The sequence below is a fragment of the Ceratosolen solmsi genome, unplaced genomic scaffold (assembly GCF_000503995.2).
Source record: "Ceratosolen solmsi marchali unplaced genomic scaffold, CerSol_1.0 scaffold14, whole genome shotgun sequence".
Taxonomy (NCBI): domain Eukaryota; kingdom Metazoa; phylum Arthropoda; class Insecta; order Hymenoptera; family Agaonidae; genus Ceratosolen; species Ceratosolen solmsi.
Window position 1 is genome coordinate 4318996 of NW_011948420.1, and position 20951 is coordinate 4339946.

General features: G+C 27.2%; 1 protein-coding gene across 1 annotated transcript in view; it reads right to left on the bottom strand.

The window, feature by feature from the left end:
- LOC105361156 (1-phosphatidylinositol 4,5-bisphosphate phosphodiesterase epsilon-1-like) overlaps positions 1–20951 on the bottom strand; it is a 29668-nt gene that overhangs the window by 8208 nt on the left and 509 nt on the right. The window contains exons 2-6 of the mRNA XM_011498263.1: positions 19944–20305; positions 19436–19581; positions 8989–9184; positions 2406–2786; positions 1401–1646 (exon numbers count right to left, since the gene is read on the bottom strand). Coding sequence (XP_011496565.1) covers positions 1401–1646; positions 2406–2786; positions 8989–9184; positions 19436–19581; positions 19944–20305 — 1331 coding nt within the window. The remainder of the gene's footprint in view (positions 1–1400; positions 1647–2405; positions 2787–8988; positions 9185–19435; positions 19582–19943; positions 20306–20951) is intronic.

The following is a 20951-nucleotide window of genomic DNA, read 5'->3' on the forward strand; positions in this document are numbered from 1 at the left end:
TTAAGAGATAATGTTTTTGAATAAAAACTATTAAATAACATAGTATTATCTAAATTGTGATAAATGTTATATTGATCTTATTTACTTTTATAATTTAAGGAGGATATCGTAATTATGTGACATTTTGAATTAAATAATTTTTTATGCTTATAAGCATAATTTGTTCTAATGTTAAAGTATGCAACATTGATACAGAACATTCAATCTTTTAATTACTTTACAAGTTGAAGGAAAGGTTTTATTTATTTAGTAATTCATTAAAATAATAATATAATATCAATAATATTAATTCGTTAATTACATTTCTCATTGTTAAGTATTTCTCTACATAGTATTCAGTGGTTTGGCTTAGCTTTAAAAATTTTATTCAATCGACATTACTTGTATCTTTTCCACTCTAGTGTACGAGATAATTAATTTCAAGAATGAATCATACGAACTATAAAACTTAGTTTTTTTCGTCTTATTACCACAACTTACGTTATTCTCTTATTTTAATGAAAATAGAATTGAGAAGTTTGAAGAAGAAAAGTACATTAGCAACATCTAATTATTGTGCCGATATATTGTATAAATGATAAAACATTTATTTCTCATAAATTATATAAACAATTAAATAAAATATATTTGATATAATTACAATTGTATACCTCAAAAAATTATATAACAGGCAAATTACATTAATTATCAAATAATTTCTCTACTTATTGGAACTCATTTTTGTCTCACACATGAAAATTTATTTGATATCGTTTTAACAATTATTTTAAATAAATGTTATTGTAATATGTAAAAAGTAATTGTTAAAATTTTACATAATAAAATTTATTATTCAATATACAATGTTTTTCTAATATTTATATTTGCAAAATTTATAATGATTAAAAACAGTAGATATAATTAAAATGTATAAAAAAAAAGTAGATAGATTAGTAATTTTAACAAATAGCGCTAAAGTACAATGAAAAAACAAATATTCATTTCAAATAAAGTGTATTTAAATAAATTTTATAAATATCTCGTTATCAATGAGAATCTAATATATTTTTCAACAAACATATATCGATTATTCTTAACATTTATTTGAAATGAAACTGCGCTAATTCATGTGCTTCTAGTTTAAATTACTTTTATATATTAAATTACTGAAATTATAAATTCGCGATGTAAATGAAAATTAATGAATACTTTGCAGTATTGGTGCATTTAATGAGCCATCAATTGCATTTTGTTCAAGAAGCATCTCGTGAATATTAAATAATTGCGTTGTATCGTTATAGACTCTATTGGTTTTCAAAGAAAATTTCATTGCTAGTGTAATTCTATCTTTGAGTCAATATAATCCCTAATAAATAAAAGAAGAGAAGGGAATAATTCATATTGATAATAGGGATACAAACTTGTAATAGATGCAAATCCATGCCATTTTGGGGCGCAGCTACGGGGAAGAGAGAAACGCCGTGATCGTGTTTGAGTGGCTGGACGGCCCTGTAGGAATCAAGATCCAAGTGGTAGTCGTTCTCGTCGCATTCCTCGGCCATGTACGTCTGCTCCAGAGTTGTCGTGTGTATGCTGAGTGTACGGTGCAAAGAGCCAGTTGTCGCGTCTCTACCTCGAGCGTGACGATGTTGATGGAACAGCATTACCTACGTGATCAGAGATTCTCATTTTTGCTATTTTATTTTCTCTTCTACTTAAACGATGATATTTTAACAGAGAACGCGCAATTTATATTATAAGAACATTGTCACCTATTCTTGATCTTTTCGCGTTTTCCATTGATTTATGCTTCAATTGTTGTTAAATACTTTTGTGTTTAATATTCTCAACTATTTTCTTACGATACAAAACTCAATTGTCAACAAAACAAGAATGAACCAAAAAAAAAAAAAAAAAAAAAAAAAAAAAAAAAGATGAAAAAAACAATGTAAGTCAATACAACAACGGTTGTCTATTTTTAATTATCAGAGAATATTTCTTTACTTATTTTACTAATGTGAATAAATTCTATTAATTATAAATTGTAATCAATTTATATTCTATTTCCGAAATATTGAGTTTCATCTATGTTATCGATAGGTGCGATACGTATTTTATTAATCTTTTCAAAGGTCAAAGAATTATATTCACGATACAATATTCTATAAAATAAAAATAATTATGCTGTAACGATGATACTAGTGTATATTGAACATTTGAGTATATTTAATGTTAAACGTTAACTTTTATATTTATACGTTACGAGTTTGGCAAGAGTATTGGTAATCAAGAGTATTGGTAGTGATTAGATGAACTGCGTATCATAAAATCCGACGAAAGAGGAAGGCTCGTGTGCTTTTGAAATGATCGAATAAAGATTGAATGGAAACCGGGGATACGAGTTAATTAGTTTTTTAAGGATGCACCTTATCGAGGACAGCAGTGGTGCCGCTCTCGTTTCCCGAGGTCCTGGGACTCGGGGATAATTGCTCGGAACGACTCTCGACTCGATCCAGCAAACGCCGCCAGAGCTGCTGCTTCTGTTGCTCAGCATCCTCCAGCTGCTGATGCTGCTGCTGTTGTTGCTGCTGCTGTTGTTGTTGTTGTTGCGGCTGCTGCTGCTGCTCGTTACGATGATGATAGTGGCGTAGCTGAACAGCTTCCGGGGCAGCTACCGATGTGGCGAACTCGCAACTCTCGACGCCGGTGACTCTTGCGCCTGGCGAGGGCGAAGGCACGTTTTCGAGGGTCTCGCCCTCCTTACTGCTAGCGCGCCAAGTCTCTTTCTCTCTGTACTCCGGTGGATGCTAGAGGAGGTGGGCAGATTGACGTGGTGAAAAATTATTCTCCCACCATTATGGCTTTCATTAAAATTACCGCGCTTTCATAACAATGCTATTAAGCTCGTAGAGCTGTGACTTTGATTAAATAATGTTAATGCTGGGCGTGAGCTGTGTATCCGAAAGTTTATCGAGACTTAGATTTACCTCTTTTAATCAATCTGTATTACGTGAATGTCCGTGTATTATTACCTTATTTGGGCAATAAATAGGGTTATTATTTATTGATTTTGAAAATAAACTTTAATTAATATTTTTTTTTTTTTTTTTTTTTTTTTTTTTTTTTTTATAATACGAGAAATTGATTCAGCCTTTCGAACTGACCTGAAAAATATTCGAGAACACTCAAAGTATTGAACACGGTAACATATGTTTCATAACTTATCTTCAGAATTTTTAAAACTTTACTATACTATTTTACGAGATTGGAAAAGCTATTACATAGTTTCAACACTATAAAATATTTTATTGTTGGAAAAACGTTTTTATTGATAATAATATTAGTGTCGTAAAACTTTTTATCGTGCCAAATAGTGCTAGATTATTAGTTTTACAATGTTTTGGCAAATATTCAGCAATCAATATATATATATATATATATATATATATATTAAAAGTAAATTATAAGTGCACTCGTTAGGAACTCGGTGGAACAATTTAAATGGAATGTTAACAATTTTTAACAATTACAGTAAGTACGAAACTAATTCTTTCTTCAAAAATCTAAATTAATATAAAGTTCTGTTAGTTCACTAAATAAATAAACGATTCAAGATTTATTTGGCCTAACGACTTTTCGATCTTCAGTGAAATTCAACCAATCTTAGATTTTACGAATTACATGTAATTTAAATCATTCGTCTCGAACATTCAATTTCTCAAAAAAAAAAATTCAATTTCTCTTTTTAAAAAATATTTTTTTATACAAACATGTTTCGTTATCAAAACCCGACCATTGGAATCTCGTTCATCTCCGTTATCCGAGATAAAAGCTTATGTCTATTTACCGTGCGCATATAATTGTTTCGTAGGATTTTCATTAGGTCGTTGAATTACTCCCTATCGATGGCTAGAGTTTAGGCAAGAGGTGAACCTCCTCTTACACGTACTTAAACAAAATAAATACAAATCGCCATCTTCGAGAAAATGTTTTCTTGGGGGGAAAAGTACGATAAGGAAGCTAAATCAAAGTTCATCAGAGGAATGAGGTGATCGGTGATCGCCGACGACAAGAGCAAGTAGTTTCCGCCGGCCTACAACCGTCTTAGCTGCTGGAGGCCGATAGAAACCCCTAACCTTGTTGTCGGATGGCTCTTGTGATTCTTTATCTCTCCTCGCTGTGTCCGACCTCTTTCATTCATTTTTTGATTATCTTGTCAATTCCTCTCGTGTTTTGTTGTTTGGTCACTTATCGCTCTTCGCCGATTTCTTAAAATTGAATGTAACTCGCATGTGTACTGCGGAAGTTTGGCAGACGAGAAAATCTTACTACTGACAATGAGCATTTGTAAGACGATATAAGTAATCGATAAGAATGAACGTGAGTTGACCGTAGTACAGGAGATAAAAAGATCTCGAGAAAATGAAAGCTTCTCATTTTAAAGAGTTTTTCATTCTTAAGACTAAAGTCCAAAGTCTTCAAAAATACATAACGTAGAACTTTTATTTCAAGTTAATGCAGTGGTATTAATATAATTTCACTAATTATAACCAGGAATTTTTAATTATCGATTTTACACATATCACTGTTAATTATTAATTCAAATTTTATAAATAGTTTTATTAAACATTCTTGGAAATCTAAACTTGGTACATAATTTTCATCCAATTATTATTAGAAAACCTTATCCAATTTTGAACTTCATTAAAAGTTATTTCGCGATTTATAAAAGTATGTACATTATTTATTTATTTATTTTTTTAACTTTTATTAATCGCATTTATTTGCTTGTTTTTTGCTTTGTATCATAAAAATTTAACAAGCAGTACTATATCACTATATGTACTTACGAAGAATATTATCTCTCTCTTTAGAAACAATATGTTTTATTTTAAAAATACCGTGCAATTATCTCTGCATTTACAATATATTATTTATACGCGTGGGACAGTAATTTATATGACATTATTCACTTGACTAATTCCTCTGATTTATTTATTTTTCTTTTGCCTATCTATTTATAATTCCAATACCAATATCTCAACTAGTGATTCAGCAAATCATTTATGTAATGGATGGTAAGACGTCTTTTTTTCCCTATACCTTCTTAAGTGGTCAATAAGTATATTTGCGAGCCGAATGGAGCTTATTTTTCACTATTTATTTTTTCAAATTTTTTTAAGCTCGCGATTAAATTTTTGTCGATTTTTTTGTTTTGCAAGATACAATTATTGATATAGGAAAGAATGAGGATATTCGGAGTAATTATTATTTTTGTTATTTAAATGGATTATTAACGTCTTGCATTATTCAATAATATTTTATAATAAAAGGTTACAAGTATATTAATTTGATAAAATTTGCTCCATCTAGTCAATAATCTGTTAAGTTAAACTATATTATTCTAATAGATTTATTACTAATCGATTGAAAGGACTGAAAATTTAACAGACTTTTTTTATGAATAGCAGTGTATTCAAATAAAAAAAAGTGTGTCAGTAAAATAAATTAAATCATATATAAATTTAAGTATATATGTATGCATTAAAAAATAAATACATGAATTTAAAAAAAAAAATAGTGTTTTTCTTTTAATATTTTTGTTACTACGATCATTTTACAAAAATTCATAACCAATCATGCAATTAGTTTTGAAAACAAACTGTCATTAATTTTTCCATGTTATCAAAAAGTTTTGTCTTCTCCAATTTTTTTTTCATGTAGTTGCTTGTTCAAAGCTCATTGAGTGGTGTGCAAATATTCTAGTCTATTATAAGAAGGAAAAGTATTTGTGTTTACTGTTGGATACAAAGTTGGATGGGAAGTAGGGAAAATACGGAAAATACCAGCAGCCGATGAATTATATTTTTCACAGATGAATAATACACGACATTTTATAATTGCTTTACATTCTTATATTATTTGCAGTATTACGCTCTAGAACTTATATTAATTTCCTTAATTCATTCGTTTATTTGTTCGACATCAATTTGAACTTCAATATTTTACAAACTTAGAAAGTATTTTTTGATCGGCTTGCTCACCCGAAGTATTGGGATTATAACTGTATCGCTTTCATCTTTCCTTTATTTAAATGCATTTTCAATTAGGTCATGCTTTTTCTCTATTGTAATCATTATTTCAAAGTTAAAGCTTTGGTTATAAAAGGAAGAGAATATAGATTTCATGAATTTTTAAAATGTAAAATTTAACAAAATTATTACGGAAAAGAAGTAATTGCAACATAGATTAATAAAATTATAACGTAAATATTTCATTCTGATATATTTTCACATAAATAGCTGCTATTCTTTAATTTTTTTTTTTTTTTTTTTTTTTTTTTTTCAATAAGTTAAGAAATTATGTAAGTGATTAATTATATAAAATTTATATACTTCTTAAAGTATTTATTAAGTTATATCTACTCGATATGTTTTTAATATTAATAAACATTTAGAAATTGAACGAATAATAATTATATTGAAATATTATAATATTAATATATCAATTATTATTTTGATTAAATTTTACAATTTCATTTTTAATACAATCTATAATAATTATGTAAAAAATTTTATTATCACGTTTTACATGAAATATTTAATAATGTTGAAAGAAATTTTACAAATAAAGAATAAAGAAATAAGTTTTCGGAAAGAATAAATACTAAGATACAGGAGAAGCTTATCTAGTAACTTGAAGTCACCAAATTTCTAATTGCTTATACAAGTTTCGAAGAATTTAGAAATCTTGTCATTTGGTTCCGTAATTTTGCTACACGACATCACCAGCTATGTATAGGGGAAGTAACCAAGAAAGTCATCTGTTCTGTGGGTTTGGAGGTTTTCCCAAATGCGGCTTATTCACTAACCTTAGTCCCTTGGGTTTGCTATTATTTGTTTTGCCCATGTAATCTTAAGTTAAATATTTGGAAATATCAATAATTGCATTAAAAAATATTTATTAACTTATTAATATGTATATATTTATAAATATTACTTAGTCAATCATTTTAATCTAAATCTTCAGATTATAAAAATATTTAAAAACCTAAGTTGAAACAAGTATATATATATATATATATATATATATAAGGACATTAAGAAGTATATTATAAAATCGAATATTATTTTTTTTCTCCAATAGCTATTGTAGAATACGATTCTTAAATTAATTTTCCTCCTAATTAAAGATCCAAAAAGAAATAATTAAATAATTGAAATTGAATAACTTTCTACATTTTTTCTAATTTAAAAAGTTATATACATATTACATCACTAAATCATATTTTTATAAATGTAATTTAATACAATTTAATGCAATTTAATTTTATAAACATTTATATATATATATAAATGTTAGGATATAGCAAATAAGTTTATTTGTGTATAGTTGGTGCAATACTTATAGAAGAAAATCTTTTCAGAGGTTGTAACTCGTATTATTTTTCGACTAAAGCGTCTAGCTCAATAAATCTAATTATAACCTTTGAAGAAATTTTAAAATATCAGTTGTAGTCGATATATATGGAACACTTATTGCTTTACCTTGGTACTCTGAATATCTGTAAAAGTGTCAATTATTTAAAAATAAGCATTTATAATTATATAAAATATTTATAAATGAAAAAAAAATTTTTAAATTAAATTCTAAAACGTATTTATCTAATTTTGATTAGTAAAAAATACTTTTTAAATATCATAAAAGATTTTAAAATGCGATAAATTTGAAAGTGTTTGTATATTAGAGAAAATATTTACTATAAAAAAAATAACAAATACAATAAATATAATTAGGACATAGTGGTTACAGGACAGATTAGAAATTCATGATCCGCGATATTTATGTTATATTATCTAATAACTAGGAATATGGTGGATATTACTTTAAAATTTGTTTCACACAAAATGAATATAGGAAAACAGTATGTAATCAAAGAATGCAGTAGCTTTTAATGGATATTTAATTTAAATTTATAGTTTATTAATAGTAATTAAAAAAAAAAAAATTCATCGATTAAGCTATAATTATTGAGATAAGTCTAACAAAAAATAAGTTTAGTCTGGCTATTTCTTTATAAGCTAACTTAAGAAGTAAAATCGATAATTATAAATTTCATCGGATATGAAATGAGAAGTTACATTACAATACCATTAATAATAAAAGGAAAAATAGGGATATATAAAACCAGAATTATTTGCTTTCTATCAATATATAAAATATTATTGATTTTCTATATGATAATTAGCTATAATTATTTAAGAAAATTAGCTGCAATAAAACTATTGATAAAACTCTTTTAACGAAAATAGCATGATTTATTTGAATTATAATAGCTCAAAATTTTGAATACATTCATTATTTATTAAAAGTTATTAAGGATAATTCATTAACTATCAAAAATCAGTATATTCTTCCTTTTATAAATATTTCATAGATAATAACCATCATAAAAAAAGTCTTTTTTTTTTACTTTTTTACGTAATAACGAATTTCATTCATATAGTCAAATATAAATAAATATATATAGATAGATATAGATAAAAGATACAATCTATCCATTTACGAAAAAATCAATAAACATTATGAAATATACCAAAATAAATATTGACATCATTTTTATAAACTATTTAGCTGAATCATCTATAAAATATTTCGTCTATTAATAATAAAAGAACAGTGTCCAACGCACGTAGAATATTGAAATGTATTATGCATAATCTCCAATTGATTTTACTCTTTGCTCGTAGATATACACATTTTTATAAGGTTCGTTTGCCCTTTTACTTATCTACGTAAAAATATTCGAGAATATTTACAGAGGTAAAGGTTATAAAATTACTATCATGAATATTAATCCATTAGTCAAATTAGAAATACATTTTTACAATTCTGAGTTTAAATTGAAAAAAGAAAAAACGAAAAAAAAAATGACAAGTATTATTTGTAAAAACTCGTCTAGTATCGAAAAAAATATATTTGAAAAATAAGTATGATATAAAAACTTACCTTCGAGACATTAGCAATGACTTCTCGAAGTTCGCGCAAGAATGCCCCGAAGAAGGGTACAACTGGGCATTCCGGCATCGACAGGGCTCGGGCCAGGGCATGTTGATATTCGGAAGACACAAGAGCGGAAGAAAGGTAATCAAAAACTGGGATGTGTTCGTTTACGTTCTGCCAAAACGACTTTAATTCATTCGATCTAAAAGCAAATGAAAGTCTCCTTAAATGTAAATATATCTAATCGATTGGATCTTATATGTATATATATATATATATATATATATATATATATATATATATGTTATATTTCATTTCGACAGATAAATGTACAAGCACACGCACGCACGCCTACATACAAATCTCTAAATATATGTCATAAAACACAAAAAGTTTTCTTCTTTGTAAAATAAAGTTTATTTGAATATAAAATGAAATTTTACGTTCAGTCCAATGAGATACTTTTATTGACAAATGTTTCTTTATTTTACATTTTTGTTTTTTCCAACATATTTATTGTATTGCATATTAAAATTCGATATACACTTGGGATATATAATTTTCGTTATTCTTTTGTATTTATGAAAAAGTCAAGAATAACTTATTTTATTATTTAATTATGCGTATGAATTAAGTGTGAAAAATTGCAATTTAGCATTAATTTTAAGTTTTAAATTTTTTAATAATTGATTGCTTATACTTGTTTATTGATTATTACAATTTGTAATTTACTAATTATTATTATATCAAGTGTATATATATATATATATATATATATATATACACCGATACTGAAGTTACTTGACATTGTTTAAAATTAAATTTAAGGATATTTAATGTTTTTACATAATGGTAACAACTCAAATTGGATTATTGGAGTTTAAGTATAGTTGTTTTTATATTAAATATAATTATTAGTGTATAAATATTCATTAAGTTGATAAATTTTAAACATAAAAGACAGTACGTTTACAACACTTTTGCCTGTAATACATTTAATTCTCATAAACGAAGCTTTTTTCATGCTACAACTATGATAAATGTTTTAACAAAGTGGGTATATAATCGAACGAAATAAAAACTTTTACAAAACTGCCGTCGCGTTTCTTTTCTTTCGCGCAATGTACCTCTAAAAAGCCGCGAACTTAAAAATTAATTCAATAAACGACTTACGACTGGAAGCAAAAAAAAAAAAAAAAAAATAAAAAAAACTTTTTAGAACTTTTTGACTCCTTAGAGAACTTATTGTTTCTGGCTATTGAAACTTATAGTGGAATATTAACTTTTAAATTTTTATATTTTCACCATCAATACTATTTTGTAATGCTGGTGTATGAAACTGTTGAGAAACAAATACACGCCATGCAATTGGAAACAAATTTTTGTATAGTGAAATAAAGGGACAGAGAAAAATCCGAGAAAGAAAGAGTGACTGTATTTTTTTATGTGTATGAGTACACACGAATGAGATAGAGATAGAGATAGTGATAGAGATAGATAGATAGATAGATAGGTAGATAGATAGAGATAGATAGATAGATAGGTAGATAGATAGAGATAGATAGATAGATAGGTAGATAGATAGAGATAGATAGATAGATAGGTAGATAGATAGAGATAGATAGATAGATAGGTAGATAGATAGAGATAGATAGATAGATAGGTAGATAGATAGAGATAGATAGATAGATAGGTAGATAGATAGAGATAGATAGATAGATAGGTAGATAGATAGAGATAGATAGATAGATAGGTAGATAGATAGAGATAGATAGATAGATAGGTAGATAGATAGAGATAGATAGATAGATAGGTAGATAGATAGAGATAGATAGATAGATAGGTAGATAGATAGAGATAGATAGATAGATAGGTAGATAGATAGAGATAGATAGATAGATAGGTAGATAGATAGAGATAGATAGATAGATAGGTAGATAGATAGAGATAGATAGATAGATAGGTAGATAGATAGAGATAGATAGATAGATAGGTAGATAGATAGAGATAGATAGATAGATAGGTAGATAGATAGAGATAGATAGATAGATAGATAGATAGAGAGAGAGAGAGACAGAGAGATAGAGACAGAGACTGGGTATAATTACATTATATTGTTTATATGTCCCATTCTTTATAAGAAATTCTTATATAAATTCAGACTTCATTTTTATAAAGTGAAATATTTTTATTGCAAAAACTATTCTTTCTTGTATTTTTATTGTAAATTAGTAAAATGTTTGAAAGTATTCGAATAGTAAATGAAGCAAATACGAAGGCTGTATATATATTTAAGAAATTTTAACCTTTATAATAAAATTGATAAGAAATACTTTTAAAATTTACTGTGCAATAATTACTGTTATTTTATTTTAAACTTATTTCGCTGAATTAGTGGAGCAAAAGTAATATTTGGGTAAGTAAACTTACAAAAAAAAAATTCAATTTAAAAGGGCAAGAATATTCTATATTTTCATCATTTTCAGGGACGAGGAATATATGTCTTCAATAATGAAATATGTTAGTTTATTTAGGGAATATAATTTTTATTTGATCTTTATTAAAAGATCTATCATTTTATCATTTATTAAGATTAAACGTAAACATTTCCATCAGAATTCTATATCAGTTCAATGTATTAATAAATTCGAAAAAAGATGAAAAATCTATGAATCCTGACTGATATATTTTATAAAATTTATATTTGTACTTATTCTGACGTAAATTATGAATAAAAAGTACTCATCGCAAAATAAAATGTCTGTAAGTAATCAAGATTCATTATTTGTAATTAAATAACCCAAATTAATAATAAACGGAAAAGGTATTACTGATCCAATAATTGGCTACTTTATCTTTTATCAAAACAGATAATTATTATTCTCTTGACCTTATTATTAAATCCTCGTTATTAACTTATTTCTGGGCGATCAATACAAAATATTTTATAATTTGTTCTAGTCATATCTAATACGTGAATGTATGGTATTGTATCATACAGTACGTATTCAATACATTCTGTAATCTTTAATTTATTATTTGAATTACGAATAAAGCCATTGCAGTGATATTACAATTGAAAAATTAATTCAATTGTTCTATTTATTTAAGTTTATAAGTTTGTTTTGTAATTTTTTTTTCTTTTTAATCTCGGATACAAATATTTAATAAAATTGATGTTTCGGTATTCTGTATTCTTTACTTCTGGACGTACCAGTGAAACAAAAAGTAATATAGTCTTTAAATCTTTGAATTAATTTATTATTAATGCAAAAAATTCTTTCTTTCTTAAAGATATTCGAATAATTTCATAAAACTGTAGATTTTATTTGAAAGACGAATTATTAGAATAAATACACATTTACAGTTTTTGATTCTATTTACATGTCATTTAGATACTTAAATAGAAAAAATATCTATTAACAATCAACGTTAATAGTAGAGATGTCGATTATATTCTTAGATAAGAGAATGGAAATTTATAAAACTATAACTATGTCATAAATAAAAAATATAATGTAATCGAATATTATCACTTATATCTCTAAATGCTTTTAAGGTAAATTTTTTTTCATCTTTCCCACATGAATTCTATAAAATAAAATTTCAATTAAACGTTATATGAACTTTGTTGTCTTTACAGCTCAATACTACTATATGAACTCTTATAAAGCTCGCAATGATTCTCCATAATATTATATTCCTTGAAGAGGCGTAAGAAGAAGAGAAAGGAGCCAAAATGAGAGACAAAATGCCTCCACACATAACAATGCATTCGTGGGCTGCTTTTCACATTCTCGATGGCTACGCTTCGTGAGAAGTACAGGGTGGGGTCACGTTAATAGGGGGGACGAGGAAATACCGGAGCATCTCAGTGAAATTCCAGTGGTTGAATATGTGCTGCGCTTGCATGGCTAAACACTTGACCGAGCTGTGTTGTAGATTATGAGGGAGGTGGGTAGAGGTAGAAAGAGAGAGAGAGAGAGAGAGAGAGAGAGAGAGAGAGAGAGAGAGAGAGATAGTTGGCGAGGAGTGGGGAAAAGCGTGTAACAAAATTAATTTAACAAATAGTTTTTTTAGTTTCAATTAGAGGTGTATGATATGAATAACATTGTTAAAATAGAAATAATGAAAATTAAGAAGTTGTTGAATACAAATTTATAATAAATTAAGGAAGTTATAATTTTATTTATTCATTTTCGAAATAAATTAAGTTTCAGTTTTATTTAATTACAATAACTACCGTAATTATTACTTTAATCATTTGTTACAAGATTTTATTAATTATAATTTGTATTTAAATTACAACGAGACGTAGCGTGATATAGTATGTTAATCTTTTCCAATTTATTTACATTGGTTATTTAGTAACAACTAAAGTGATTATTAAATTAATGAAAAATGTTAATTATTTCTTTAGTTGATCATGAGTTAAATTTGTGTAATTAAAATGAAATTTTTTTGTAGCAAAATTATTATAAGTCTTTTTAACATTAACAGTAAGATTTTCAATTTTCGTTGATGATGATGATATACATGTATATATATATATATACGGGTGTATGGATATATAAATATTTTTTATTAAAGCAAAAATACTGTACAATGGTTCTACATAAAAAAAATGAAATATGAATAGTGTTGCTCTTATTTTTTTTATGACTAAAATGTAGTCATGTTTTTGTAACTTTGAGTATCATACATTTAGTTTATTATTAATGAAACGTACTCTACACAAAATACGCAACACATTTTTGTTAAATTTTTTTTTAATAGAAGCATTAAGATAAAAAGTGAGTTTTATCGAAAATATTGATTATTTATTGATAAACTCATAATTGATAAATTGTAATTATAATGTATAAAGAATAACAGATGAAAAATGATAAGATTTATCGTGTATGCTTTTAGTTATGCACTTACGTTTGCGTGAAATTAAAGCTATATTTTGTCACCCGATAAAACTGTGTACAGTAAATTTATTTTATATTGAATAATATACATACGATTTAGCAAATTACTAAAGAAATAAAGAATATCTAATTTGAAAGAAAAACTTACATAACCTGCAGTAGTACTTATAACATTAAACAACATAAATTTTAGTAAAATATTGACCTGATAATATTAAAGAATATTATTTAATTTTAATTAAAAAAAAATAGAGAATGATAGTATAAGTAGTTATTTTAGAAAAATTTTTAAAAGCCAATTCAATTTACATGATGGTTTACTTAATTTTTTTAGCGTAAAAAATAAATTAACAGCATCAAACGTAATAAGTATTGACATAATCATCTGTATAAAAAGTCTTTTATTTTTTCAACATCAGATGTTCCATTTCCAATAAGTCTACAAAAAAATAATCGATAATTATTTTAAAAATAAGACTAGTAGTTGATTAAGATCCAATGTTAATGAATTATATCCATATTACAATGCAAAGAAAACATGCTTTATGTTATTGTATCGTGCAGAACGAGTTAACTTAATAATGATTAAAGTTGGAAACTTTAATTCGCGATGGAAGCGACACCAGCGGAATTGGTGAGGCGAAGAGGGCCGCGAATTTCTAGAATAGTCATCGGGAATCAGGAGTATGCTCGTAGGGGTTTGCTAAAGCCGCGTTGTCCGCAATCTAAGCCGTGGGGCTAATGACAGTCCGAACGTTCCTGCATATTTACGTCATACGTATGTGGCTAGAGGGATATCGCGGGACGCTTCATTTCCATTCTGGTGTGCGACTTTGAATGTGGGTTACCCCGGGGAAAAAGAGTGGAAGCCCTAGTAGCTCACTTGGTTTATCCCATTTCTTTTGGATAATCAAGGCTTTGTTCCTGCGAGTAATCTACTCAAATGACTGAATGTTTCGAAATGTTGTTTTGAATGATAAAACTTTACTCCCCAGTGTATGATTAATAGTAAGCTGTAAAATATTCTTTTTTAATGTACATTAATTGTTTTTTAGTTGGAGAGGGGGGGGGGAGAAGGTCGCTAGAAGAGGGATGAAGAAGTTGGAAGGACGAACAGTAGAAAATAGTCTTTTGGGCCACGACTCATGAGAATACTCCCCCCCCCCTCGTTCCATCGTACTTGCGACCTTAATAATAAAACGGCGTTCCCTCATTTTCCAACCTATGTATTCATTCGCGTCGGTGTTAGACTTTTATTAAACATTACGTTACTGTTTTTTACGCAGCTGAGGGTACGAGCACATAAATAAATTAGTGATGCGGGAGATTAAATCTTCAACTTTAAGGAAAAATATCAGCAGTAATGGTAATAGCTGCAATTCTAATTCCATGTGAATATCATTTTCGAGGAGTTGTATGGGTCGTTAAGGGATATTATGTTTTCAATACATGCGTAGTATATTTTTCTGCTAGATATCATTGTTAATAAATTGAATATTAGAAAAAATTTATCTTACGGAAATGTGATCAGGTATTTAATTTCTTCGTTATGCTTTACACAATTTTGTCTTTCAATAATTATGAAATTTTTCAGATTCGTTTCAGTTGAATGACTTTTAGTTGATAAATTTGATAAATTTTTAGTTTCATAAAAGTTTTAGTTCTGTATAGAATAATGTCACATTACTTTCAATCATCAATTTACATTGATTATTGATAAATTTATACTCCAATTTCGAATATATAACATTGTAAAAACATGACCGAATAAAATAAAAATATTAGTTTATTGATTTTATTCGATATAATAATGTTTTATAATTATTTGATTTTATTTTACATGCTTTGGTTAGTTATACTAACGTAGCTGTATAATAGAAAGAATAAAGCATTTTCCCATTTTGACTTACACTATATATATATATATATATATATACAATATTAGCTTCTAATTTCAATTGGTTATTTAAATTTTTATTCATATATTTTTAGTAACTTTATGTATAAATATTTTTAAAAATAAGTTTATTGAAATACCATTATGAAAAAAGATAGTGTCAAAGATTATTATATTATATGTTTATTGAAAATTTTTTAGTATGCTATATTCTACAGAAATAATAAAATATTTTTAAAGAATGTATTCTTGTAGTACTTTGAACATTTTTATATAAAAACTTTGTAGTTTGAACTCTAAAATGAAAAATAAGTATTTGAATTAAATAAAGTTGTCAAATAACTAAACTATAATTATGTTCTTTTAACATTCTTTATATCAAACATTTTATCCAGCGTCTAAATCATTTTTTCGATAAGAGTTTAATAAAGATTATATGCTCAATAATCACGATAGACATGGGAAAGGAAAGGAAGAAATATAAAATGAAAAAAAGTGATAGATAAATAACCCATGTATTAGTTAAAAAGAATATAATTGTGACGATTTAAGATTTTGTCGATTTCTTGAATATAGTTTTTATCTTATACAGTCAATTTATGCGGTCATTTTGAAAAGCTTGTTTGTACTATTTAACAAAGCTAGAGTTTTGTTCGTTTTAAATTTTTTTCTCAGATTTCTTTAGAGCTTATATCTACTAGTACATTAGTATGATCTTCGTCAATATCCATTTTTTATCATAATAGTGTTCTCCAATTTTTAGTTTATATATATATATATATTGTATAATCTATTTCACTTTATCTTTTTGTCTCTTCATTGTCGTTTTATCCAATTACTATTATCTTTTATTTTATACTTTATTCTATTCTTCTTTATGTATGTTTTCTTTCGATTAGGAAAGTCATTAAGTGAATTATCAGTAGTCGATACAAATATAACCAATTATAAAATAAATAAAATTTTAGACAAACTCTTAAGTAATATAATAATTATTTGTGTTCTACTCTCATAAAATTTTATGTATTTATTAATTAATACAAGCTCTTTGCTGAAATTTAAGCTATCTTGGGTTTCCGAGAACAGTATGTTCCATACACAAAACATTAACTATAATTTTATATTAACATAACCTTACTGTTAATTATGAAATGCTATTAAATGCACATTTAATTAAGATTTATCTAAATATTACGTATAACGAATTAATATTTAAACTATATTTTTATAAAATGAAGTATTATCTTGTTTACGTTAGTGAATAAGAATTAAATTAGAATGTCACTGTATTTTTTATAATAGAAATTACAAAAATTGTAAGTTAAATTAATTTTTTTTTAACTCAATGTATTAGCGCGAGGGTTGGAATAATAAGAACCTGAAAGGGATCGTTAATATTTCCTGAAGCTTCATATAAATATTAATATCCTTTCGTGTTCAAGAATTATTTACTCAAATTAAAAGCTAAGATTTTCAGATTTTAAATAATAATATAGATCGTAAATATCAAACTGCGTAGTCTGACTTTCAAAAAATGATCATTTATGACATATACTATTATAATATAATATATTACATAATATATATAACTATTTTACAGAAGATGTCTTTATTATGTGGCAATGTAATCTCTTTAATTAACCAATTGAGTGTTTATTAAGTTTTTAACTAGTCAATAATGCATTACAGAAATTAAAATGCCATATAAATTAAATTAAATAGATACATACTTTTATAAATTTGACGATTATATTTACAAATTTGACATTATTTAATGGCATGAGAGTGTCTAAATTTGCGAAGTAATTCAAAATAGATAAAATATTAATAGTTGGCTCAAAGTTAAAAGTATAATCGTAAATTTTTCATCGATCAAAATACGTGTATGACATTGTTAAGGTCTCGCCTAGGATACTGGAATGTGTAGTCTGGAATTTTGGCTGTCGGACGATGTTGTATAAGTTGTCTTTGGTTAAACGAACTGTTCATATAAACATCTAAATTCGTCGATATTCAACTTGATTTGCATGAGTTAATCTGGCCTACGAATTTCACAGGACCGCGACCCTTTCCTGTTAAAATTGTTATTTTTCACGGGTAGAACTATAAAAATTTAAAATAGTAAGAATTCTATTGATTTATAATTGCCGTTAAGAATTCGTTTGAATTTTGTTAAACATTAATGAACGGACACGTGATTATGTGTTCGTGGAATATGGAAATCATTTGTTTTCTATTATCTATGTAAAATTGTTGGATTTTAAATTTTTCGCTGGTTTAAATTTTGCTGAATTAGTTGAATTAAGTTAGATAAAATTATTTAGAAAGAATAAATACTTTATTAGAGAAAATAAAATTAACCAATTTATCAAAATAACCACTTTTATTTTTGTTTCAATTTTTAATCAGGTGCGATGAAATTTAAATAATATATTTTCAAAGATGAAATAGCTATTCTTTATGATGTAAATTAATTGAGCTTCGTTTAAAATAAAACAAATCTTCTAGCTTATTATCAATGCTATTAATGAGCAAATTATTAGTGCTATTATAATATATAAAATGTATTTTATGAAAACATTGCAATATAATAAAAAAAAAAGCTGGATATTTAGAAAATAATGGAAGTATGCATTAATCAATAAAAATACTTTATAACTGTATTTATTTAAAATGAGTCATATAAATGCTGTACAGAAGGAATGAAGAAGAATCTTGAAATATCATTGTAAATTAACGATTAAATTTTGTTGATATGGCAAAGTTCACATAGTTTTCCCATCAATTATAAATATAAAAGTATCTTATATTACCAAACTTCTATAGTAGTAATTACATATGCATATAAATGCATTTATATATTTTATAAATATTCGTTTTTAATTATTTATTTTTTCCGATATTTTGATATTCATGTAATGTTATTTGATCATAGAGGTACATAATAATGTTACCAAAAATTATTTTCGACAATATTTTTATGATAATTATTTATGCTTGAAGATTTAATTAAAATCCATATTTATCCTTAAGGAATATATATCTAACAAACACATTCACATATATTCTGAATAATGTTTGTTAAATTTGAATTTTGTAAGTTAATTAAAAAAAAAAAAAAAAGATTAACAATTGTAATTTTAGGTATAAAAGTAATATGTGAAGGGTATAAAAAGAGAAAAGTGAAAATTCAAAATATATTTCAATTTAGCACGAAACTCATTATATTGCTGTAATGTATGTCAACATTTAGCTATTTAACCTATAGGCAAATTATCGATTGTAATTTTGTACTTCCTTTTCAAATATCGTAGTAGGAAATAAGTAAAGAGATGACATTTCATATAAATTTCATTTTCAGACTCAGATATCTTCTTTTCAATTTTAGCTTCAGCGATGATCTAATAGCAATAATTTTCTATTTATAATACGGGTCTCATGGAAAGCACCGGAAGCTCTAGTACTTGTTTTCCCACAGATTGCGATTTACGAGAGGCAACTTTCATCCTTTAGATTCCCGTTCATTTGATGAAAGTTCAGCGAAAGTTTGTTGGTGGTTCCTCTCCGCCTACCGCTCTCTCTCTCTCTCTCTCTCTCTCTTTCTCTCTCTCTCGAGGCTTTTGATGTTTTTAGGCGTACTTACTTGAAACCAGCGACAATTTCCATGGCGGAATTAAAGTTGCCGATATTCCAGCAGGTTTGAGCCACTCTCAGCAGACAGGAGAGTAAGGCTTGCTTTTCCTCGATCGTTGATCCGCTGCTTATCACGTGGCTCACCCATGAGCTTACCTGAAAATTGAACAATCGTGCATGAAAATGAAGGTATTTAGAAAATTCAAGTTCACTAACGCATTAAATTTGTGTCATTTTTATACTTAACGACAATTCATCGCAGAATCGCGGAGGTGTATTACTTAATAATTTTACAATAGTTAAATGTTTGTATGAACAAAGGACACCAACGTATATAGGCCACGCAAGTACGCATGTCCACACAAGAGTAAATATGAGGTATTTTGATATTTGGTGTGTGTGTGCGCGTGTGCGCGTGTGCGCGCGCGCGCGCGTGTGTGTGATTTTACTGTTGTAAAACACGAGTTCGTGTAAATTCGAGTAGTATAGTACTTTTAATGTATTGATAAGTCGATTACCGCGGTGAAGCGATCGATGAGAGTCTGCACGCTGACGGAGGCCGTCGAGGTAGGCCAGCAGGCCTCGTCCTCAGTTTGGGTAGAACTACTAGTGAGACTCGGGCTAGTGGCTTGACTCAAATATCCGGTTTCATTCTTCGTTTGTTGCCGCTGCTGATCTTTCTGTTGCTGGCGCTGCTGCGAGGTCGTGAGGTCCTGGGAGACGTGACGGAGATATTCGCAGGGTGGTACCTGGTAAAATAGCTGGTACTCGCTCTCCGTCAATCTGAGCGCCACTTCCTCCGGGAAGTGCAGCAGCTTTTGCAAATCCTCCAGCTCCTCAGAGCTCCGAGGCAGCTGCGGCTGCGGCCGCTTCTCCAGCTCTAAAATTCAAAGTAACCTTGTCATAAATTTCACGAAGACGACACATTAGCGTTTAGTGGAAATAATTAGAAAGCATTCAGTGGTATAAATATATATTGGCCTTGTAAGTAAAATTAATTGTAACTAAAATAACTAAAATAACTTAAATTATCTTTAAATTTTATTTTGACAAAGCTTTATTAAAGACTAAAATTTTCTTATATCTGTCAAGTGTCAGCATATACTATAATTGATTAAGGTAACTAAAATTGAAGGAAGGATAGGTATAATTTTCTCATATGATGTAAATTTAAAATGTTTTGCTTACATTGGCGGTATTATTAATTATTTAAAATACGGAGAATATTTTTCAATTTCCCTTACAGGAAATGGAGTATTTGAATTTTATTTAAAGTTCTGTAGTTTAAAACATATAAAAGACTTGATCGGTGATTTCCATAAATTTCAATATCATCTCTCGTAATTGTGTAAATATTTTCTACATTTCAAATTGAAGTATTTATTGTAGTTATCGAGTTATCAGCCTAGCAGATCCTATATTATGTAAATAAGTCTTTTTTTCTTTACAATATATTTTGTTTTTAAAACAGAACGAGGCAAATTTTATAAGTATCACATACGTCAGAGCGCAAAATGATTAATTAG